Source organism: Oncorhynchus tshawytscha, linkage group LG19 (assembly GCF_018296145.1).
Source record: "Oncorhynchus tshawytscha isolate Ot180627B linkage group LG19, Otsh_v2.0, whole genome shotgun sequence".
Lineage (NCBI taxonomy): Eukaryota > Metazoa > Chordata > Actinopteri > Salmoniformes > Salmonidae > Oncorhynchus > Oncorhynchus tshawytscha.
This window is the reverse complement of record NC_056447.1, coordinates 36,661,836-36,686,479: the sequence shown is the minus strand read 5'-3', so window position 1 is coordinate 36,686,479 and position 24,644 is coordinate 36,661,836. Positions and strand designations below refer to the sequence as shown.

Here is a 24,644-nt window from a genome sequence, read left to right as displayed (position 1 = left end):
CCATAAATGTTGCACCTGAAACAGCGCAGTCGATTCGGCACAAAAGGATAACTGATACAATGGAGTTGGAAAATATTCAGACCTCTTTTTCCAAAAAATGTAATCTGGTTTCTCATGGTCAGGCTTTGGTGCCTTTTGGTAAACTCTAAGCAGACTGTCATGTGCCTTTTACTGAGGGGTGGCTTCCACCTGGCCACTCTACCATAAAAGGCCTTATGGGTGGAGTGCTGCAGCGATGGTTGCCCTTCTGGAATGTTCTCCCATCTCCACAGAGGAACTCTGGAGCTGTCAGTGACCATAAAGTTCTTGGTCACCTCCCTGACCAAAGCCCTTCTCGCCCGGTTGCTCAGTTTTGGCTGTGCAGCCAGCTCTAATAAAGAGTCTTGGTGATTCCAAACTTCTTCCATTTGAGAATGATGGAGGCCACTGTGTTCTTGGGGACCTTCAATGCTGCAGAAATGTTTTTGTACCCATCCAGATCTGTGGCTCGCTCGATACAATCCTGTCTCAGAGCTCTATGGCCAATTCCTTTGACATCATGGTTTGGTTTTGCTCTGACATGCACTGTCAACTGTGGGACCTTATATAGACAGATGTGCACCTTTTCAAAATATGTCCAATCAATTGAATTTACCACAGGTGGACCCCAATCAAGTTGTAGAAACATCTCAATGATGATCAATGGAAACAGGATGCACCCGAGCTTATTTCCTTATATGAACTGTAACTCAGTGAAATCTTTGAAAATTTTGCATGTTGCATTTATATTTTTTAACTTACAGTAGATAATACATCCAATGATTATATAACTGGTTTGATTGTTCCTTAGCGTAATTTCTTCAACATAATTGTAATTTAACTATCATTTCAATTTGTGAAACAGCAAGCGTTTGACAATAAATAGGAAAGAAATGTACACTACTTTGATATTACAGCATTCTGTACTCATTCATAGCGATTGACACAAAATCTCTGACAATATGGCTTACAGCTAAATATTTTCTAGTTCAACATATTATTCCTAGACCCTACAATAGGATATAAATGAGAGGTGATTAATACCTTGTGTGTGTGTATTTCCTTACTAATAAAGAAAAATTAAGTGTGCAAATACAATAATTGGCAAGGCTACAGCAACACATTTTTAAAAAGTGCTTAAAGGCAACAAGTGTTTCTACTGTTTGTGGAAGGTGGAAAAACTATTAAAGGGATCATATTTAAGTGGATAAAGCACAAGCGCGTCTAAAACACCTTTAAAGTGTAGTGTAACATTAAATGGCTATAAATATCACAAATGGTGTTTGATAAGAGATATTTCCTCTTCTCGTGTTCAAATTGATATGCAGACAAGTCTTACCCCTGACCTTTCCACACTTCCACAACGAAGGCTAGCCCATTCAATAGACAGTAATATTAAACATTCTAAACTGGATGGTTCGAGCCCTGAATGGAGATTGGCTGACAGCTGTGGTATATAAGACCGTATACCACAGGTATGACCCCCCCAAAACAATTATACTGCTCTAATTATGTTGGTAAACAGTTTATAGTCGCAATAAAGGCACCTCAGGGTTCTGTGGTATATGGCCAATATACCAAGGCTAAGGGCTGTATCCAGGCACACCATGTTGCTTCGTCCCTAAGAACAGCCCTTAGCCGTGGTATATTGGCCATATAACATACACCCCCGTGCCTTATTGCTTAATTATACGGTCTACTCCTAAAGCCGCCTGTTGCCTGAGGGGAATTCCCAACGCTCTGTCTAAACACAAATGTGCCTCACACGATACAGTTTCATAAACATTTGGAACATTGCTTCTATGAAAGGTTGTAATTTTTTAAGATACTTACTGTACAAAGTCTAGTAAATTTGCACCCGGCTTTATTTTTAAACAATATGGAATGGTTCAATGGAAATGTGAGTGCAAGGTGAGAGGATGTCACAATGGTGTGTGAAAACTAGGTGCAACTTTCCTAAACTGCGCACAGTAAGTGTATCTTCTGTATTTGAAATATTATTTCTCACTTATAAAAGTTCCAAAGATATCCAAAACCGTATCGCAAGTGTGGTGCATTTGCATTTCGACAGAGCGTCAGGAATAAACAAGAGCATTGGGATTGTAGTTCACATGGAGCCAGCTGTGGTCCGTAAAATCCTCTGAGAACCCAAAACAGGTTCCAGCTGTAAACTGGGTATACCCCCCTTAGGTTCTCGAGAGCTAAATGAAGACATGAATATTGACCCTGAATATGGTAATAACAGTCCCAAGATTAAAACAAATCTTAATAAAGCAGCTGAAGTGTTCCATGACATCACAAAAGTGTGCTGAATTAAAAAGTGTCACACTACTAATTGACCCATTATTATGCTGAGGAAAGACCACTAGACAACAGAGGGGGAAAGTAACAAAAGGTGAGCTTTAGGCTACCTAACAGCACACAATGGAGACAAATTTAACTAAGATGGGCTTACAAGGGAGAGAGAAAATATTGCATAGGACTGTCTGAAATGGTGTAGCCTTGAAACCTGTGGAGTACGCAAAGACATTGCATGTCAATAGCTCTATGGCCTCTGAGAAAATAAGGTGAAATTAAGAATTCACAGATCCAGGAAGAAGTGACGGTACCACCAAATGAGGCTGTCCTGAAATGCTTCTAACAGATAAGCTCAAAAATACAAATTCAGTCAATAAACACAGAAAGTGGAGTGACATTCATTGCAAAACAAGATTTCCAGAGAGTGCTTTGAGGTGAGGACTTCATAGCCGGCCCCCATAGCTTGTGGTGCTACCCTGGTATCACTGTGGCAAAGGCACAAGGACATTGACGTAGCTGATAGGAAAAAAGCCAGACTCCCCGCTGATCATGCCCTCATACCAGTTATCATCAATCTGGTTGGTGAGGATGATGAGGTCGCCCTCCTTGAAGCCCAGCTCTCCTTCATTCTCAGCCACAAAGCGGTAGAGCGCACGGCAGCAAGGCTGGTCTAGGAAAACCTCACAATCATCTGAAAGAGACCCACAATTGCCTTGAAATTGATATCACTAGATGACCACTAATTAGTCAATCTAAACAGTTAGTACTATTATGCACATACTGGTTATTTCCTTTTAATTTCATGATTTTATTTACATGATTTCCATTTGCTTGCGTCAGCAATATGATAGACAGGACATCATGGAAGGTTTTGGTCTGAAGTCGGTACCATGACCTGTGGGTTTACTCACGGTTACAGATGATGGGACTCTCTGGTCTTAGAGGTATGTTTGTGTACTGGTAATCTGGGATAAGTGGAAAAGGATGACAAGAAATAGCATATCTTAGTTGAAAGTCCTACTTCCCATACAGTTGCTGCATACAAATACTGGTATCCTGTTTTGAAATGCATGAAATGTCATACATTTTAGGGTATCAGTACTTACTTTTTCCATTGACAGCTTGGCTTATCTGGGCATCTGCAATAAATTATAATGGACATATTAACGACTTAAAATCGGGAATGCTATAGTGAACCATCCAGATGGCCCCAATTTACAAAAGAGACAGCATTTTACGATAGTAAAACATGATTTACACTAATAAAAATACAGAAATAACATTATGGAAATGAATTGAACAAATTAAATTTGCTCAACAATTGAGCCAATTACCTGAAGATATAACTGATTTGACTGATGATCTGTGGGAAGATCCATTTTGTTGTGTGTTGATTGTGTTAACTTTAATAGATTTGGGCCTGGGCTCCCTCTTTGGTCGGTTGCTTGCAATGGCTAGCCTAGAAAGAACAGGAGAGACAAGGTCACAAGTTCACAACCATCAACAATGAACCAAACCCAGGCAGTATGACATGTGCCTTGAGTACTGAGTACATGTAGCTCATGATTAAGTCCCTGTCTGAAGTGTATTTATTAATTTGATTGATACAATCACCTGCCCTGCAGACTTCGATTGAGGCTGTCCAGGATTTGGCAAGACTGGCGGTGATAGTCCAGAGCGGCCCCAATCAAAGCTGATAGGTGAGTCACATGCTCTGCCTGCAAGACCGGACCACAATAGATATCAGCACAGGATTTTCAATCTCACTGCCAGTGGCCAGTATACATGATAATGAGCCAACAAGCTAACTGTCATGAACATGTTTAGAGAAATTTGCATCTCCTTGTTTATAAAGAAAAATAAACTTGTGGATATTTCCAACCCGTACACTTCTCCCAAGTTGTTACAGGATTATAATAGGTTGATAACACTAATCCTGAATAGAAGAATATGTTTACACAATGTTTGTTTTTAAAAAACTTTCTCCCCAATTTTGTGGTATCCAATTGTTAATAGTTACTGTCTTGTAGAATTGCAGTATTTTTGTTTTTGCTCACATCACTTTCTAAGAGGTCGAACATGCTTCTCTCTGCCAGCTCTTTGGAGTCCGAAAACTTCTCCCACGCCTGCATGATATCCTCGTCAGGTATCTTTCCTTTGCGTCGTTTCTTGTAGTCAAAGTCTAGCCGACGACCTTCAAGTTTTCTTAGGTGGTACTGAAGAATGAATGATAAGTACATATGGATCTGAAAACAACACCCTTTTGCTTGTGAACAAGCATTTGATCCATACTGTCATAATCAACATTATACATTTATGACACATACAGCCGTAAACTGCACTTGATCTTCATTTACAATGATAGGTAGACATCAAAGGACCTTAAACCTTAAGCCTACAAGCCGTAAATCCAAAGCCTAGTGGCCTACAGCACATGGGTCAAAGACTACTAATCTGATACCTGTTCCCTTTGCTGAAGCATTAATCATTTGGACTATTCTGAGTGATGGAGATGAGCCTCACCCCTATTTCCCTCAACTCTCTGTCCTGGAGTGCCTGCAGTGGGTCGATGAAGTTGTTCTTCACACTGATGTCCAGGGAATCTCTGGCTATGGCCATCTGTTTCAAGGCTTCCCCAATGTCCGCCAGTGCACATCCTACATGGAATTCACAGACATGAAGAAACATTACTGAAGCGTAGAACCTTACATTAGAACGATATTGATTTAACTGCTGAGTGTTGGGTTAAAAGCTTTTAGAGGTGAGACTCCTAAAGTATCTCACTGGTAACTGCTGGAGTATGTGTTTGGATTTAAAGCATTAGATACTGGGTTACAAACCCAGTTGGCAGACAAAAAATTAATTATCGCTACACCCAACTGGCCCATAACCTGATCTGAATGTGTATAAAATATGTGGTAGTAGAATATGGTATGATATGTGTCGACTGTAAGCAGAGGCAGTTCGCTCCATGTGGGTTACAATTGTTGACGTACCAAAGGCAGAGCCGACTCCCAGTTCTCTGCCGTAGTGCAACATGCAGTCTCCCAGCATTCCCTCAGTCTGGGGGTACCCCACAGCCTTCACCTGCCCACGGATCCTGGACACTGTGTTGAGCATGCCCAGTTTGGCTCTATATGCTATGGATCAATATTAGCATTCACATAAAATATATCACATATACATTTTGTTGTACAATGAAATCCTATACTGGGCCAATTTATCAAGTGATACCATACCTGGGTTTGGCTGGAGGTACTCTGTGGTTTTGGGCACAAGTTCAAGAACCATTTTGTGGGTCACATCAATTCTCTAAAACAGAATAATCAATGACAGAGCAGGGGAAAATTCTGTATCAGTGTTTTTGTCCCCTCCACATAATTCTCAACAGTGTTTGACATTGTTCTACCTAATTTGACAAATGATTGTGTAAAAAAGGAATAATACAAATGTAATAAAGCCCTGCCTCACCCTTTCCATTTTTTGAAATTCTTCATCCAGCTTTGTTCCCTCAGCCCCAATTATCTTCTCACTCAATAGCTGTGGCAAGATAGGACATTAAAATATGAGGAAAGAGTGTATAATGGCAAAAGACAAAGCAAAAATCTTACTCTCTTTCAATAAATAAGTTGGTATACAATTTGTATGGTAACGTGCTCGTTCTCCTCTCATGAAAACAAGTTTATTTATATGTATGCATCAAAACATTCAAATTAAAAAGGCAGACTACCGTAATGACGCGACTTTTAAAAAAAGACACATTTTTCTCCCTCCAGAATGAACTGTGCTGGCAAAACCAAATATTGCTAATAAGTAATTAGTAAAGTGAAAGTAACCTAGGCTACATCCAAAAACTGGTGTGAACTCTTACACGGATGTACACAACTAATATTAAGGTTTTCCACTAGGTTATAACAATAAAGCCTGCACAATTTCAAACCACTCTTACTGTCAGCATGTCTAGTCCTTTGGCGGTCATTCGAAGAGCACTCACCGTCAGTGCTGGCATGCACATTACAAGGAGTATGAAGTGTCAGCATGTACAAACTTGAACACTCACTAGCATAAGACCAAACTAAATGTTATGCCTGGAAGGTAATTGTGTGATTTGTATGCATGTTAACAAGCAGTCTCTCCATTGGTCAATCATAACTGAATACATTTAGAAACACAAGGCTTATAGTAAGTCCAGTATTGCATGCATGGTAAGCCTAAGCCATTAAATGCAGGGTTCTAAATTACATGGGTGTCTGGTTGGCACTCAAACGAAATCAGGGCACCCCCATAATAAATCAAATCAAAATCAAATGTATTTATATAGCCCTTCGTACATCAGCTGATATCGCAAAGTGCTGTACAGAAACCCAGCCTAAAACCCCAAACAGCAATAATAGAACAATATGGGCAACAGCATGGAAATGGTGTTGAAAATGGGCACCCAATGTGAATGCAATTAGGATTTAAAATCTCCTACACATTCATACCTGTGCTGTAGGCATTACTATCACTTATGCATGATTCATGCTTCATTTGCACACTTGAGTTGTAAAAGTTAGCCTAATTGTTCCTCCTCTATAGAAACCAAGCATTACCACACTGATACCTGTGTTGTGCCCAGATAACAACCTCTCCCTAAATGTGATCAAGACAAAGGAGATGATTGTGGACTACAGGAAAAGGAGGACCGAGCACGCCCCCATTCTCATCGACAAGGTTGTAGTGGAGCAGGTTGAGAGCTTCAAGTTCCTTGGTGTCCACATCACCAACAAACTATCATGGTCCAAACACACCAAGACAGTGGTGAAGAGGGCACGACAAAGCCTATTCCCCATCAGGAGACTGAAAAGATTTGGCATAGGTCCTCAGATCCTCAAAAGGTTCTACAGCTGCACCATCGAGAACATCCTGACTGGTTGCATCACCACCTGGTACGGCCACTGCTCAGCCTCCAACTGCAAGGCACTACAGAGGGTAGCTCATACGGCCCAGTACATCACCAGAGCCAAGATTCCTGCCATCCAGGACCTCTATACCAGGTGGAATTAGAGGAAGGCCCTAAAAAATTGCCAAGACTCTAGCCACCCTAGTCATAGACTGTTCTCTCTGCTACCGCACGGCAAGCAGTACCGGAGTGCCAAGTCTAGGTCCAAAAGGCTTCTTAATAGCTTCTAACCCCAAGCCATAAGACTCATGAACAGCTAATCAAATGGTTACCCAGACTATTTGCATTGTTCCCACCCCACATTTTAACGCTGCTGCTACTCTGTTTATTATCCATGCATAGTCACTTTAACTCTACCTACCTGTACATATTACCTCGACTAACCGGTGCCACAACACATTGACTTTGTACCGGTACCCCCATATATAGCCTCGCTACTGTTATTTTATTGTTGCTCCTTAATTTTGTTATTTCTTTTTTACTTAAGTTTATTTAGTAAACACTTAAAACGGCATTGTTGGTTAAGGGCTTGTAAATAAGCATTTCACTGTTGTATTCGGCGCATGTGACAAATACAATTTGATCTGACCTGCCCTGCCCTTTCCAACAATGTCAATATCAGAGCTCAAAGACATTTGGTATATCCCTATTTACACTAGAGGTCGACCGATTATGATTTTTTTTCAACGCCGATACCGATACCGATTATTGGAGGGCCAAAAAAGCCGATATCGATTAATCGGACTATTTTTTTATTTGTAATAATGACAATTACAACAATACTGAATTAACACTTATTTTAACTTAATATAAAACATAAATAAAATAAATTTAGCCTCAAATAAATAATGAAACATGTTAAATTTGGTTTAAATAATGCAAAAACAAAGTGTTGGAGAAGAAAGTAATATGTGCCATGTAAAAATATGTGCCATGTAAAAAAGCTAACGTTTAAAGTTCCTTGCTCAGAACATATGAAAGTTGGTGGTTCCTTTAACATGAGACTTCAATATTTCAAGGTAAGAGGTTTTAGGTTGTAGTTAATATAGTATTTATAGGACTATTTCTCTCTATACCATTTGTATTTCATATACCTTTGACTATTGGATGTTCTTATAGGCACTTTAGTATTGCCAGTGTAACAGTATAGCGTCCGTCCCCCTCCTCTCCTCGCCTCGAACCAGGAACACATCGACAACAGCGCAAGGGGAATAACTACTCCAAGTCTCAGAGCGAGTGACGTTTGAAACACTATTAGCGAACACCCAGTTAACTAGCTAGCCATTTCACATTGGTTACACCAGCGATTAGGCTGATAGGCTTGAAGTCATAAGCAGCGCTGTGCTTGCGAAGAGCTGCTGGCAAAACGCACGAAAGTGCTGTTTGAATGAATGGTTACGGGCCTGCTGCTGCTCAGTCAGACTGCTCTATCAAATCAGACTTAATTATAACTTAATAACACACAGAAATACGAGCCTTTGGTCATTAATATGGTCGAATCTGGAAACTATAATTTCGAAAACAAAACGTTTATTATTTCAGTGAAATACGGAACCGTTCAGTATTTTATCTAACAGGTGGCATCCCTAAGTCTAAATATTCTTGTTACATTGCACAACCTTCAATGCTGGCAAATTATTCCGCAATGAGCCAGGCAGCCCAAACTGTTGCATATACCCTGACTCTGCATGCAATGAACGCAAGAGAAATGACACAATTTCACCTGGTTAATATTGCCTGCTAAACTGGATTAGTAGTTATAACTAGTTTATTTATTTTTTATTTCACCTTTATTTAACCAGGTAGGCTAGTTGAGAACAAGTTCTCATTTGCAACTGCGACCTGGCCAAGATAAAGTGATTATGATTGATTGTTTTTTATAAGATAAGTTTAATGCTAGCTAGCAATTTACCTTGGCTTCTACTGCATTTGCGTAACAGGCAGGCTACTCGTGGAGTGCAATGGTTAGAGCGTTGGACTAGTTAACTGTGCAGTTGCAAGATTGAAACCCCTGAGCTGACAAGGTAAAAATCTGTCGTTCTGCCCCTGAACAAGGCAGTTAACCCACAGTTCCTATGCAGTCATTGAAAATGAGAATGTGTTCTTAATTAACTGACTTGCCTAGTTAAATAAATGTAAAAAATAATTTTAAATAAATAAATAAGTGCCCAAAAATTCAGATTTCCGATTGTTATGAAAACTTGAAATCGGCCCTAATTAAAATCGGCCATTCCGATTAATCGGTCGACCTCCAATTTACACTGAACAAAAATATAAAAATGCAACTTGTAAAGTGTTGGTCCCATATTTCATGAGTTCCCTGAAGTTTTCCATACACACAGAAAGTGTATTTCTCTCAAATTTTGTGCACAAATTTGTTTATATGCCTCTTAGTGAGTATTTCTCCTTTGCCAAGATAATACATCCACCTGACAGGTGTGGTATATCAAGAAGCTGATTACATAGCATGCTCATTACACAGGTGCACCTTGTGCTGGGGACAATAAAAGGGCACTTTAAAATGTGCAGTTGTCACACAACACAATGCCACATATGTCTCAAGTTGAGGGAGCGTGCAATTGGCATGCTGACTGCACGCTCCCTCATGCTGTCCACCAGAGCTGTTGCCAGAGAATTGAATGTTAATTTCTCTACCATAAGCCACCACCAATGTCATTTTAGAGTGTTTGGCAGTACGACCAACCAGCCTCACAACCGCTAACCAGGACCAGCCTGCACAAGACTTCCACAGCCGGCTTCTTCACCTGCGGGATCATCTGGGGGGAGCCCCTAAATGAGCCTAAGAATTGATTTCTGATTTCCTGATATGAATTGTAACTCAGTCAAATCTTTTAAATTGTTCCATTCATATTTTTGTTCAGTATACATCAATTGTATGTTATGCAGTTAACTGACTGAAGCTGTAGGTCAGTCATGCACATCTCACTCCAGCGTTAATGCTAAATTGTAATTATTTTACCACTATGGCCTATTTATTGCCTTACCTCCCTAATCTTACTACATTTGCACACTGTATATATATATTTTTTATATTGTGTTATTGACTGTACGTTTGTTTATTCCATGTGTAACACTGTGTTTGTGTCGCACTGCTTTGCTTTATCTTGGCTAGGTCGCAGTTGTAAATGAGAACTTGTTCTCAACTGGCCTACCTGGTTAAATAAAAGGTGAAATAACAAAACATTTCAAATTAAAATGCCTGTAGATCCCCAGTTAATTGGCTTTGCTGTGTAGATAGCATAGGCCTATCAAGAGCAACTATTTGGGACAGTAATTTCAGTGGTGACCCAGTTAGTATCCCTGGCACTGGCATTGTTTACTGAAGGTGTTCAATCACGCCTTTATAGCTGGAGGAATCTCTTAAGACCACTTTAGAAAACAAAGTCCAGAATCCACCAGCACAAAAGCCTACACATAATTGCAATTTCTGTCAAAAACAAATTATAATTCACGCATTGTGTCTAGCCTAGTGGTTAAAGCGTTGGGCCAGTTGCTAGATCGAATCCCCGAGCTGATAAGGTAAAAATGTGTCGTTCTTTCCCTGAACAAGGCAGTTCCTAGGCCGTCATTGAAAATAAGAATTTGTTTCTTATTTTTAACTAGGCTTGCCTAGTTAAATAAAGGTAAAATAAAAAATCTAATCTGTAGGTCTTTACAGTTGGTATTGGTTGGTAAGGCCTATACTGGCCTAAAATAAAGACATGAATTAACTTCCCTTCTTGGCGCGTTGCCACAAAACGTCATACTAATTATCGCTGAGGCAACGGTTGCTTGCTGAAGTGTATGGGCTTTATCCACATGGCGCCATGCTAAGGAAACACAATGCACTGTGTCGTCTCCTTACCTGACTTGCTTTGTGAAATTGCTTCTTCAACCCGGCTACCGACATCCTTCAAGAATCAAAAGGCCTAAATAATATACGGAAAGAAATAATGGGATGCCAACCGTGCTCTAATAGTTGACCCGTTGGTTAGCTACATTGTGTCCCGATTGCCCTCCAGTCAGTCTCCATCGTCGCAATGTATCAATGCGCTAAATCACTTCACCGGGTCTGTTGAGTCCTCGAACACGATTGGTTGAGAGCTTCTGGTTGATGTAAATTAAAGTGCCGACGTTTACGTTGCATAAGGCATATAACAAAACAGTAACACTTACACAAAAAATTAAGTGGGGCAAAATTACTGTTAAACCCTACCAGTACATTTAATTGTTTTACAAAATGCTATTTGTGATGCATGTCAGGTGGCCCAATTAGCTTATAAAAAGGTAGGCCTATAGGCTGCTACTGTATATAAAACGATTAAAACGAATTAATGTGGATTATCTAGTCAACAAATTACATAAATTAACTACCAGGAAAAAGGAAACAAAAAAACAAAATACCCTAAAAGCTGCACCTGTTTTACATCATAGAAAGTTTATTAACGCATAGGAATTACAACACATTTCCACATGCATTGGAAAATAATTGAGAGAGAAACTTCTGTTTAGCGCCAACTGTTGATCCTGTATGTGCCTTTACTGCTCACAGAGTCACTGGCTGCTCTTCATATTTCTTGAGTAGTTGGGCTGCAGGTCCATGGCTGTGTCTCATAGCCTCCTGCATGGGTGTGTTACCCCATCTGTCAAGAGAACATGCCACAAAAGTGTGAGGTTATAAGTCTACTGTATAAACTTAAAGCCTCAATAGCCTATGTGAGCTTTCACTCCTTGTGTCCTTTCCCTCATCTGCACTGGTGAAAGAACTGGACAGGTAAAACCAGATTCCTAGTACAGGTCCATCGTGTAGCACTCAAGCTTTCACCTGTCCTGCCTTTTCAGCTCACGGCAGAAGACATAGGGAGGAAGCAATGTAACTATTGAGATGCAGCCTTCTTAGTTTTTACCTGTCCTTGAGGGAGTAGTTGGTGCCTGTGTTCTCCACCAGGAACCGGATGACCTCAGAGTGACCCTCGGAGGCAGCCACATGCAGAGCGGACCTCCCGTCGTAGTCCACGGCATTCACGTCAGCCCCAGACAGGAAGTACCTGGCGAGGGAAAGATGATCAAGTGTGTACATTTAGAAGATTATAATGTTTTAAAAAATACAGTGTCTCATGGTGTATCAATTTAAAAAAATTCTGTTCTAATGTATGCGAGAAAAGATAGACATTCTAGTTAGGGCAACCCTACCTTCGCAAGGATTGTATGTCACCTTTGAAGGCAGCCAGTAAGATGTTCATGATCTGATAACCCTGTCAAATAAGAAGGTAGTAGAAAGAAAAACAGAAAAACACTTTATTTCTCAAATATCCCTGGAATAGACCTTGACAGGGAGTTTGATTCATCGTTAAAAGGTCCAATGCAGGCATATTTATCTCAATATCACATAATTTATATGTAACAATTAATTACCTTACTGTGATTGTTTTCAATGAAAATTGTAAAAAATATGCAAAAATGGCTTTTTAGCAAAGAGAAATTTCTCAAGCAAGAATGTTGCTAGGACTGGCTGGGAGTGGTCTAACTGGAGATGGGAAAAATGAAAACTAGCTGTTCAGAGAGGTTTGGAACTCTCTTTTTAATTGGTATATTAACTAATTTGCCGCATGGTTACCTCACCATGGAAATGCCAAAGCTCCATCACATGAAAACAGGCTACATTTCATGCTTTCTTTCAAACAGCTCTTACAGGTGCAAAGTGTTGTTGTGTAGATGGCCTCAAATACTGACCTCAGACTCTGCTTTCCATTGCCTGTATGTAAGCACCTGTCTGAATGGTGTTCGAATGTCAAAACTGTGTAGCTGGAATGTTGATATGAGTTCCTTAAAAACAAACAAAAAATGAAATAAATCAATGAAAAGCAAGGAAGAACAAACCACAATTATGCTATAAAAGGAAATAGTTCATTAGGGAGTTGTGATGGTTTCACAACCTCACAGAAGTGCACAGCCTTCCAGCAGTTTCCAAAGGAGTCTAGGTCAGGTGACCAACACAGCAGGCCTAGAACTCCTGGGACAACTGCCAGCATAACTCCTGATTTACTGGACTTGGCTGGTGCAGACGTCTGCAAAACATAACATTGATTATCATTAACCAGTGCTTAACTTGGACTGAAATAGGTACCGGTACTCATTTTGGGTGCCGGTACTTTTTATATTTAGGTGCATGAGTGCCACAATACTTTTGAACTAATATTTGTTAAGAGGTGCAGGAGCTCAAGCAGGACAACATTTGAGGTGCCAGTACTCAGCTCCGGTAAGCTCCTGCCAATGGGAGGTTTCAAAGCATTAATTCAAATACATAAGTAAAACAAGAAGAAAGTATGTGATTAAATGAATGGCTTAATTTGCTTTACTTGCCCAAAAATGCTCTATCATCTCACTGCTTCAAGCCTATGACACGTGTAGTGCACTTTCTCGTGACAGAAGTAAACATAAATGTAAAGCAAAGAAAGATACAGCAGAAGAACTGAGTAGTGGGACCAGGGAATTTATGTTACCACTACACCAGACCCTAGCACCAAATCAAAAGAAATTGTATTTGTCACATGCACTGAATACAACAGGTACAATTTCACCTTACCGTGAAATGCTTACTTACAAGCCCTTAACCAACAATGCAGTTCAAGAAAAATAGTTAATAAAATATTTACAAAATAAACTAAAGTAAAAACTGTAATGAAAAGTAACACAAAAAAAATAACAATAACGAGGCTATATACAGGGGGTACCAGTACCGAGTCAAAGTGCCAGGGTACAGGTTAGTCAGGGGGGTCAATGTAAATAGTCCAGGTGGTCATTTGATTAATTGTTCAGCGGTCTTATGGCTTAGGGGTAGGCTGTTAAGGAGCCTTTTGGACCTAGACTTGGTGCTCTGGTACCGAGAACAGTCTATAACTTGGGTGACTGGAGTCTTTGACAAATTTTTGTGCCTTCCTGACAGCGCCTAGTATATAGGTCCTGGATGGTAGGAAGCTTGGCCCCGGTGATGTACCCACCACATGGAATTTCAATGATTGTTTTGAGAATGCAAACAAACCAACCTTAAAATTGAATATTCTGGAGTAGTCGTTCATTCCCGCCACTTGCATCATGGAAAGCATACTCTTTGTAGCCGAGGGCGACAGCACCTGGTCACCTGACAGAGGGCAGAGTCCCCCATTGGCTAAAGAGGCTGCCATGGCTGCTCCTGATTCGCACGTGACCTCTGTGGAGGCACACTGACACACAATAAAAATGCATCAGAAACATTTCAATCTATATCAAAGTATCTAACTATGGAAATGAAATGGTCAAACATTTACCTGCAGCATTAAATCCAACGTGGCATTTATGTCAACGGTCTCTGGAAAGCACTGCCAAAATAATATAGTGAACATTTTCAGGGTTAAAACAGTAAAAATAGAGAATTACATCTATCAAGTGTTCACAAAAAAAACTTTTTTAGTACTACCTATTACTGTATTTAAACGTTTGACATGGAAGAAATTACTTACTTTCTTTTCTTGAAGGTAAAAAGACAAGGCATGTAGTCTGATGCTGTCCTTTCTCAAGCTCTGGTAACTGTATGACAGACAGACATAACAGGTCAGCAGGGACAAAAAAAGACATCAATACAAAAAAATGTAGCAAATTGCTAAGAGCGAGAGATAATAAACTTTGGTAATAATCAATCTATTGTTAACAAGTTAGTTTGTTTGTAAAATATATATATAAATAAATTGCATAAATTGCTAAATACCTTGTGCAGTTTAAGTTTGCATGTTCCTTATTGCAAAGTCTTTTGACAGCATTCAAGACCTGCGGAGATGACATAAAGATGGCATTGGTCACACCATAGTATTTGTGACTTGAAAGATTTTTTAAAAATATTGCAAACATAAACATAAGGATTAAAAACATGTTTTTTTTGCCTTCTGCCTTACTTACAGATTCATACTTTTCCTCCTCCTCTGCACCAAGACTGCCAGCCAACTGTACAAAAACATCAAATTACATTTAACATCACTTGAAAATGCATTGGCATTATATTTGAATGCAAATAGCCATTGGTGAGGGAGTGTGTGTATATTACCTGTAACAAAGATGTGGTAATAATGGCGCCTGTCTCAATGAGCGGACTGTGAGGAACTCCTGTGTAAAATATTTGTTTTTACATGATTATAAACCGCATCCCAAGGACTCTATTAACATCACAAGCCATGCATACTTAAATAAAGGTCAAATAAAATAATAATACAAAATACTTTGCTTACTGGATTGCATATAAGTGAACTTCATGGCTCCATGGCTGTAATACCCAAAGTCTTGCAAGCAGAAATAAGTAGATACGTGTTTTACTGTACCTTGTTTGGTGAGGGTGAAAGGAGAGTCATATTTTGAGAACTCCTCCACGCCCACATATCTGTGCACGTTGTCCACTCCGAGCTGGTCTATTGCAATGCCATAAACCAGAGGCCAGGATACTTCCCCCAGAACACAGGATTCGGCCCAGTCGCCTAAAGACAGCCTAAAAGACCACAGACAAGGCAGGACAAGAGGATTAACATCCAAAAAAAGGACTCTCAATTTAAAAGGACTGCTCTATATAGTCCCCAGTGATGTTGATAACATAAAACATAGTGACATTGGTTTTATGATACCTCTGACCATCAACCGTACAGACTGAGACTCCCCATTTTGCACTGTCTCTACTATCCTTCTCCTGCTGAGACAAACAATTTGTTTTTTTAGGCATTGTTTTAGCACACACCCATGCCAAGAGAAGTTTTCATTTCCTACAATATCAAAGGTAGCATTTTATTGCATGACTAAAGTAATTTGGGGCACGCTTCAAAACACCAGATGAAATTGTACCTCACCTTGACTGAAGACAGCTGTTTACATTTCATGAACAACTTTTGAGTTTCGTCGGTGAAGGTGGAAAAGTCAGGGATGACAAACCTTCCCTGTAGAGCTTTCAGAATGAGGGACACAAAGCCTGTAACACACCTTAGGGGGAAATTCAAATAACACCTTGTTTATCAGAGACACTTTCATACCGTGATCAAGGAACACAACCAGTTTAATTGGTCTGACTAACAGCTTCTCTAATGTAGTTGATTATGTATTTTGGTTCTGTCCATGATTGGGCTTATGTATGTATTTTGAACATAAGTGTATGTCTCTATTATCTATAGCAGGGTTTAATCAAAGTTGGGCAAATTGCAGTGGGGCTGGCAAATAAAACAAAAATCGAGTATATATATTTATTTACTTTTTTAAGTGGGGAACCAAATATTAAGAGTACAGATTATTTTATGGGACAATATAGAAACATTTTTGAGAAAGATCATTTGAAGAAAACACTTTTTATTGACTAAATGGATTTATTGGTTTTCTTAATTTTGATAAGAGATGAAAATATAATGAATTTAAAGTTATTTGTTGATGTGAAAATCAAAATGTAATGATTTTAAGGTGGTGTCATTAGATTTGGGGTGGGATAGGGTCGGCAGAATTTCTGGTGGAAAAAAAATGGAGTCCCCGGAAATGCTGGCGAATGAAATGGGGTCGACGCTGAAAAAGTTGGAATATCACTGCTCTATAAGGCTCTATTTGCCCAACTCTGCACATGCTGTTTTGTTTCAAATTGTAAAATGTGAGTTTTGTTGCAATTGGACCCATAGTATCTTAACCAGTGTTAAAAAGGGCTTTTCTGTGTGGAGGAACCATCCTTTTCCGTCACAGTTGGCCAGTAACTATGACTGCAATGCAGTTCTAACCTCACCTCTGAAAGGTGTTCCTGTCTACTGTTCCATCCTCATCCTGCAGTTTCCTCATATGAAAGTAGCAGTCCTTGATTCTGGGGTCGGATCTGTGTAGGCCTGAGCTCCACACTGTCTATGGAGGAAGAGAATGTAGTATACATTTTTTTCGTTGTTTGTCATTGTAGTTTATCTTTGTGGATGCTGCTTCTTGTTCAGGTCTCTTAAGCAATAGCAATTACTAGCTACCTCAAAAAAATGGTTCATGCCGACTCTCCCATCAGAGGCAAAGCTGTCAAAGAGAACATCAGCAGCCCTGGAAGAAAATAATGTATTTCATCCACCACAGGAGGGCATGGTTAAGCAATAAAACATAACTGGTAAAGATAATGTAAGAGTACAGGGTCATTTGTGAGATACTCACGCCCTCCTCTTTGAGTGTCCCTGCGTGGTCTCTGTCCTGCCCACACTGAGCCAGGGCTGGGGAGATGTGGTGACAGGCCTCTCCTGTTCTGCCTGGGGCAGAGGGGGCTTCAGAGCTCCATTACTAACCAATGATGGGAGGCCTGTAGAGATAGGTACAAAAGAGTACAAATGAGGTGAGTGGTTGGGTGGTTCGGGTGGGGGTTACAAATGTGAGATTAATACCTTTGATTTTCTATAGACACTATCAGTTTAAGAGATACATAAAATGGACTGTATTGTGTATTTGAGGATTTGACTATGCGGGTTATGCTAAGAAATGCAGACAACTGCATAGTCACATGTGAAGTGAAGTGGAAACCTACTTTTCTCCTCACACCTTCATCACTATCCTTACCTGTTGATCCAGGGCTCACTAAATTGGCAGGTCTCTGAGACAGGGACTGAAAGGAATTTCTTGGCATGGGACATGGAACATTCCCTGATGAAGCCGTATCCTTAGGAAATGAAAAACAACAAACAAACAAATGCACAGACAGATTTTGAAAGCAGGAAGTGGCATTCTGCAGTTATAGACTGGTAATATTTGAGTTTAGCCACAACATAAGCCATTTTACCGTCAATCAAAGCTATAAGACATTATCCATGCCTAACTGTAACAAGGTAAGAATTTCAAAGTCTTAATCAGTGAGTCAACATATAATATCTACATTTTACTATATTCAAATTCACACATATCGGATGGACATTTCGAGCCTCATTTGACTGTCCCCAGACATCCCTTTAATATTTTCAGTAATCACAGGTGCTCTTTAGTGAAGTAAAGTTGAATTGTTACCTTTACAAGGCAATGTGGGGGCATCAACAGTGACAAAGCATGGAGCGATTACTTTTTACTACTACTGGGGTTTCTAAATGGCCTCTGCTTCTGCACCGACATTGACTCTATTTAGAAGCTGAAAAGACATCAATCTACTGTACTTTTTCATGAAAGCAGCACTTTCATCCTCCCTTTATTTTACAGCTCAGATTAAAGACTGTAATTTGATTCTGAATAACCTCTGCTTTGATTTATTTCATGCCTTAGCTGGCCACCTTCCACCTGACAATGCAGAAATCTTTCTGCTTTGGCTTATTTGACAAAAGTGCGGGTAACTCCCCCACTTTGATCTAGTGAGGTGGGTGTATTAGGGTGACTCAGGGGTGTGTTGTGTGAAACAGTGATATCGGCATGTTGTTTGTGTGTCAGATTCAGGCAGGACACAGCACGTACCTGGCTCTCAGCCCCTTTCACTGGCAAAGGATTCCTTTCTTCATGGGCCTCTGTCATCAAGTCATTTTCTAAAGCAAAACAAATTACAAATAAAAGGAAATGAATGACAAAATCAAGGGTTTTTAGTTTAATCCATGTGTAGTTTAATCCAAATTACATTTGTTGGTCTTATCAGCCATGTTTTCAGGGTTCCAAAAAAAGTTTACAAAGCACAGAATAGTCTATTATTATCACAACAAGAGTTGAGGAGAATTTTGTAACAAAGACAATGATAATAGTATCTCAAAATTATGATTAAATCTGCATTGTGTAAAATGTGTAAATGCAAACAGCCCTGAATGTAATTTGATACTATAAAGTTGTTTACTGTCAGAGTCCACTTTAAGATACAAACAGCAGCATTTTCCTGACTCCCTATTAGTTCTTGCTCACAGAAGTTGACAATAAGAAAAAAAGAAAAAAATATTTCGCATCCCGGTCAAGTCACTTTCTGAAATAACTCTCAAAACCACAACATTTTTTGAAAACTTAACCACACCGCACATACCAACAACAGTAGATAAAATGGAAATCTGCACAGGGTTAAATGGTTTCATTTTTAAGTTTTACTCTTGAGAAGAGAAGTGAAACACTCATTATGTGACAACACAGACAAGAGCAGTATAAATGCCATTCCCTTCCAATACGGGTTGACATCAGCAATTCTGACATATCTAGTACAATGTCATGTCTTAACACAGCGTTTGTGAACATTGGCTATTGCTCATCAAAACGTGAGCAATAAAAACTACACACAAACTTTGAATAAACATATTTGTAGTTTTTGTCTCCAGTATCTTGTTTACTGGAGTTGATGTCTATACTGATTGACTGGAACATTCCAGACAAAGGAATGCAGACAGCATTTCCCCTGAGCCAAGAATGGGGTAAAGAGAGGAGTAGCCTGTCTGAGAACACTATTACAACCATCTGTATAACACGTGGGTTGTGAAAATATCACTGTCATGCATGCATATAAAGGTTAAATACATTGTTGCATGTTCATTTATTTAATAAGACAAGTTATAATAAATACACTCATGGACTTCGACTGGCTTTAGTGTGGCAATTGTTTTACTGTTTTGTCAGATAAACAACCAGTACCACATCAACACATCTGGACTTGATTTTGCCTCCTTCTTTCCCTCACATGTTGTCGGCCCTACAACAGTCCACATGCTCTGTTTTAATGACCGACGTCTGGTTAGAGTAGATCTTCCTCAGTTTCACCATCCCACTCAGCTCCTTATTTTAGCACTTTGAGGCAACACCCACAATAAAAAGCCCCATAGGCCAAAAATCACAGGGGGGAAAAACCCACATCGTTAACATCGCTGAAACAGTCTCATACCCACAATTAGATGTTCCTGCAATGTAGCCTACCTCTCATGTCCTCCTCCTTATTTGGCTCCAGTAATTTGTTGCCATCCAAACCTCCATACCGTTTCCTCCATTTGCGTCTTAGGGAAGGGGTTCTTTGGAAACTGGAAAAACAAAAGATTTCAGAATAGATGGTCATATAACGTTGTACATTTTTGTCAAAGATTGTTAATCTTGGCAACCAAATTACATGGTCTCTTTCAATAGGTAAGACAACAAAGTGTCACAACCAAATGAAACAAGCAAATGATTGACAGTTTGTCATTAATGGATCAAGTGAAGGACAATGAAAACACTTGAATAGCACACAGTTTGTGGACACCAGGAAGAGCAGAAGTGATTGTAACAGAACAGCTAATGGTGATCAAAATAAACATCAAAATCAAATCAATAACTTGGTTCAAATCCAAGTTTTAAACAAATGTTGTGCCTGACTAACCCTGTTCTAAATGTATTGGGTCCTTAGAACTCCACCAAGACAAGTCTAGTCATGATGTGGGGAATAAGTGGAATGTCAGTCTCTATGTACATGGTGAGCTATCATCAGCATCTCCACTTAAAGCAGCACCTGGGCTGCAGATTCTCTTTGGTGTGGGCAGCCTGGCCTTCTGTTAACTCCACTGCAATGCCACGTCTCATGATAACATTCATGGAACGTGCAGCAAACAAGATGCTCAAATGAGACATGAAAATGTACCAGTTTTCCTATGACTGGCAAATGTATAAATGGTAAATATGTAAGATATTGGGTCATTCCACAAAATGGGTGCCTTTTGCATCCCTTTGATATTTTTTTAAAAGCCTGGTATATTTTTTTAAAAGTGCCCTTTAATATAGACCACATGGAGAATCTGAATCAAGAAACATTGAACAGCTAATAGTCAAATCATAGTGAAGGTGAACTGGTTCTCCTCTTTTTGGACATGTTCTGGTGTTTTGGGTTGGAAAACTGAACGGATCGACCATAACATAGACAGGCTACAAATGTTTTAACAATGACTTTTTTGGTGAAACTTGGATTTAATTACCACTTGCTGTTGCGCACAACAATCTTCCATTCCCCCTGTCACAAGGGGATTTAGGGCTGACTTAAGATGAAATCGTCAACCCTGTTAAGGTCAACCCTGTTACTTTCTTTGGCACTTAATACCCAAATGGGCACAGACATCAATTCAACATCTATTTCTTGTTGGTTCAACATAATTTCATTCAAATGACTTGGAAACAACGTTGATTCAACCAGTGTGTGCCCAGTGGGTAGGCACTTACTATAGAATTTTTTTATTTAATCTTAAAATGGTAAAACATGTATTTTGACGATTTTGAACATGTGCCTTTATGACAGAATGTTTGAATTAGGTTCCAAGTTCCATTTCTCAAAAGGCACCAAATTGGTTGAACGACCTTTCTGCCTTTCCTAACATCTGACTATATACAAATCCCAAAGTGGTGAAATATTAGTTATTCTTACCATAGATAAGGATTATCCTCTGTGTCTTGGCTTGGAGTTTTTTCCATTGAGGGATGAGACTTTCACTGGATACTTGGTCCACAATTATTTTGTCAATGTCTTTTGTCAACTTCTGAGACGAATGCAACAGGGTAGGCCATGTAGGGATAAAACACATTTGAGTCTCCCTGCTCCAGCTCTAAGCTCTGTGTGTGAGTGTGTGTGCTGTGTGTTATGCTGCTTGCTCTGAAGTTTCTGGATGAATGGGAAGAACTGAAAGGGGACCCACTGAGAAAGTGGGTGGGATATCTTAATTCAGAAGGAATTCTGAACCACTCAACTGCAAGGAAAGGCAGTCATAGGTTTTTTTGGGGGGGTGGGATGGGTTAACATTATAGAGTTTGAACACGCTGAAACACCTTGAAATTTAAGGGGCACATAAGGACTGCATTACACATTCATAAGCAATACATAAGCATTTACAAAATGCTTACTTCAGAATCTGCAAGTTTCTGTTAAAGTTATGTCACAGTATGTTATTATACTGCAGCTGTTTATAGGTAGCCTATTTCATAAATAGGGGCGGCAGGGTAGCCTAGTGGTTAGAGCATTGGACTAGCAACCGAAAGGTTGTAAGTTCAAATCCCCGAGCTGACAAGGTACAAAATCTGTCGTTCTGCCCCTGAACAGGCAGTTAACCCACTGTTCCTAGGCCATCATTGAAAATAAGAATTTGTTCTTAACTGACTTGCCTAGTAAAATAAAGGTACAAAAATAAATGCTTGTGTTGTGTACTGCTCATGAATGTGTTGTGGCTTATAAATAAAGTTATTATGTAGCTGCTCTTCAACTAAAGTGATACAGTGCACTAAACATAACAAGTAAGCATATGTTATGTGGGATAATTATGTAATACATTTTCTGAATGTCTTTACAAAAAACAAGAAACCAGTTAGTTAGTTTGCACTTTAAAATAAATTACACGAAATTAACTACCCAACTCAAGCAAAAATAATTAAGAGCAACTTGAATGGAAGCTGATACAGCTGATGCAGTTCATGATTTGAAAACATGCGCAGAAAAGGCGCAGAGTTGACACCGAAAGAGTCAAGTGTTGCAACGTTAGCTGTGTTTACATTTTTTGACCAACTGTGCCTTGAAGTTACAGGAGATTGGTCAAAGAATGCACTGTATTTTCAATAGTCACGGACAACCCCGTTCTCTTTGTTTAACTCGGACACTATTGTTTAAGGTGTTCCATTTTAGATAACGTTACTTTATCCCAAACCATCTGTCTCTCACCTTCTGCCGGAGACTGTTCCCATCATCACGTCAGTTTGAGGGACCTTTTGCAGCAAGAAAATACGCTGGAAAGCATAAAATGCCCGAAAAGACCAAAACGGTTGGGCTGTCCTAAAACAAGCACCATGTAGGCTATAGCTTTACTAGCCAGCCAGAGGTTTAGTTAAGATAATTTACTCAAATAATTGTCATGCAGACCCATGGCTACTTACTAACAGTACTACTGTACGTTCTAAACATGTTGTGCTCCTCTCCTTTCCGCAGAATTAAACTGTAGGCCTATAGAAGCCGTCGCAGACACCTTCGTCTTCTGGGCAAGTAGCTCGAGACAAGAACAACGTGGTGACAATTTCAGTGCACGCGAAGCCTAAATCTGAATTGAACGCGATTACAGGTGTACACTTTTTTGTATGCGGAACACTGATGGCAAAATAAACTCCACTAGTAAAGACTAATTGAGTATATAGTTGTTGTTTTTACCGCCCCCCCCCATATTTTATTTATTTATTTTACGTTGGTAATGTACAATATGTTCATTCCTAGTTGTGTCTATAGTGGCAGTAGGTGTCGCTATTGCCGCACCGCCAACTGATGGGCAGGCCAATGCGGAGCTTGTTCGGTATCTCTCCAAGGTGCTGGCGTTGAAGAGAAGCGAAGTCGTTGTGGACAAGGTTTGAGAGCTGTGAATGGGCATCTCTGGATTCTTCATGATGCATGTTTATATACTGTGTTGCCAATAACAGAACAGTTTCAGGAATTTAAACTAAAATGTTTCATCATGTCCTTATGCCTCTCTGCAGGGCTCAAGATACTGAGAATATTGTCAAGGTGACACTAACTCCAGAGCAGGGGTTGGACAGGTTAAAGCAAGAGGCTGTTTGAATGTTAATTACACCCATAACAGAGTCTTCTCTATGACACCATGGATGACTTTTTAGTTCAGGTCCTATACACCTTTACAGTATTGGCTGATTTTCAGACATCTATGGAAACAGCTCAGATAAGATAGTAGCCTACTTTATTAATCCCCAAAGGGGACATTTGTTTGCATCAGCTGATGCACACACCAATGAATGCACAATTTGTGACATGCACTATAGTCAAGCATTCTACAAGGATTTTAACTGTATAGGCATCTGAAATATTTTTTTCCCCAAACTGTTGAAAGAACCCTTGTTTACTGAGGCTTCCTCAGAAATAATTTGCTGTCTTATCATCTGTGACATTGTTTTTTTAAAGTAAAATTTCAATCACAATGAGTCTTGCCTCAGGCGTGGCTACTGATATGATTGTTATTGATGTATTATGTTCATACTGAAAAAGTTCACCCAAGTTCCCACCTTTTCAGGCTATCTACCTTCACCTCATGAGGTATCTGAGGTATATTTTTTAGCAAATATCTTAGATCATTTAGCCTTTTTTTCATGCTTTTGTTGCCCCTAAAACATGTGTTATGTTTATTTTCTTGGACAGCATGTGGGTATTTATTTCTGTATCGAATTGCTGTAGTTGTGGTAAATGAAATGAGATATTTGGCAATGGAAATAAAAATGCCAATGACGTCTGTGACTCCACCGGCCCTGTGGTGTGACAGCGGGACAAGGCTATTGGCCTGAAACCTGTGCTTTTTATCATGCTGTGTGGATGAATGTTTGCTTCCCAGCAGGAATTACTCCAAAAGAAGCCTTTATTTGGAATGACACTTCAACCATTACTAATGTAAATGGTACTTAGCCTAACATAAAATATGCAATACATTTTTCCAAAATG

General features: G+C 39.6%; 2 protein-coding genes across 7 annotated transcripts; both read right to left on the bottom strand.

Annotated features, from left to right (window-relative positions):
• Positions 1-701: 701 nt before the first annotated feature.
• Positions 702-11,328, bottom strand: sh3gl3b (SH3-domain GRB2-like 3b). Of its 2 annotated transcripts, none has more exons than XM_024379733.2 (11): positions 11,124-11,328; positions 5,788-5,856; positions 5,556-5,628; positions 5,313-5,456; positions 4,840-4,973; positions 4,374-4,532; positions 3,931-4,034; positions 3,651-3,775; positions 3,423-3,455; positions 3,228-3,281; positions 702-3,007 (listed from the first exon to the last, which is right to left on the bottom strand). In XM_024379733.2, exons 1-11 carry the CDS (start codon positions 11,166-11,168, stop codon positions 2,799-2,801), a joined length of 1,149 nt encoding a protein of 382 aa, XP_024235501.1. In that variant the 5' UTR covers positions 11,169-11,328; the 3' UTR covers positions 702-2,798. The 2 variants fall into 2 exon arrangements, with proteins under 2 accessions (XP_024235501.1, XP_024235502.1); XM_024379734.2 differs by having other exon boundaries at positions 11,225-11,318.
• A 349-nt stretch (positions 11,329-11,677) lies between these two features.
• glsl (glutaminase like) lies at positions 11,678-23,360 on the bottom strand. 5 transcript variants are annotated; one of them, XM_024379729.2, is made up of 22 exons: positions 22,875-23,359; positions 21,594-21,705; positions 20,126-20,226; positions 18,704-18,771; positions 17,828-17,927; positions 17,432-17,573; positions 17,257-17,323; positions 17,031-17,143; positions 16,123-16,252; positions 15,904-15,968; positions 15,607-15,770; positions 15,336-15,394; positions 15,191-15,235; positions 15,003-15,061; positions 14,758-14,824; positions 14,566-14,616; positions 14,305-14,481; positions 13,195-13,326; positions 12,992-13,084; positions 12,452-12,513; positions 12,166-12,306; positions 11,678-11,901 (listed from the first exon to the last, which is right to left on the bottom strand). In XM_024379729.2, exons 2-22 carry the CDS (start codon positions 21,638-21,640, stop codon positions 11,805-11,807), a joined length of 1,980 nt encoding a protein of 659 aa, XP_024235497.1. In that variant the 5' UTR covers positions 21,641-21,705; positions 22,875-23,359; the 3' UTR covers positions 11,678-11,804. The 5 variants fall into 5 exon arrangements, with proteins under 5 accessions (XP_024235497.1, XP_024235499.1, XP_024235496.1 ...); XM_024379731.2 differs by lacking the exon at positions 21,594-21,705 and having other exon boundaries at positions 22,875-23,360; XM_024379728.2 differs by lacking the exon at positions 22,875-23,359 and having other exon boundaries at positions 21,594-21,836.
• Positions 23,361-24,644: the final 1,284 nt, after the last annotated feature.

Bases quoted from the DNA above. Each gene is read 5' to 3' on its own strand.
- sh3gl3b (XM_024379733.2), bottom strand. From the start codon at position 11,168: ATGTCGGTAGCCGGGTTGAAGAAGCAATTTCACAAAGCAAGTCAG. The intron at 5,857-11,123 runs GTAAGGAGACGA...ATCTTGCCACAG, and splicing joins AATTTCACAAAGCAAGTCAG to CTATTGAGTGAGAAGATAAT. The intron at 3,776-3,930 runs GTGATTGTATCA...TGTTCTTTCTAG, and splicing joins AATCGAAGTCTGCAGGGCAG to GCTAGCCATTGCAAGCAACC.
- glsl (XM_024379729.2), bottom strand. From the start codon at position 21,640: ATGGAAAAAACTCCAAGCCAAGACACAGAGGATAATCCTTATCTATG. The intron at 20,227-21,593 runs GTAAGAATAACT...TTGTTTTTCCAG, and splicing joins GAGGATAATCCTTATCTATG to TTTCCAAAGAACCCCTTCCC. The intron at 14,482-14,565 runs GTAAATGTTTGA...ATTGTGTGTCAG, and splicing joins CGTTGGATTTAATGCTGCAG to TGTGCCTCCACAGAGGTCAC.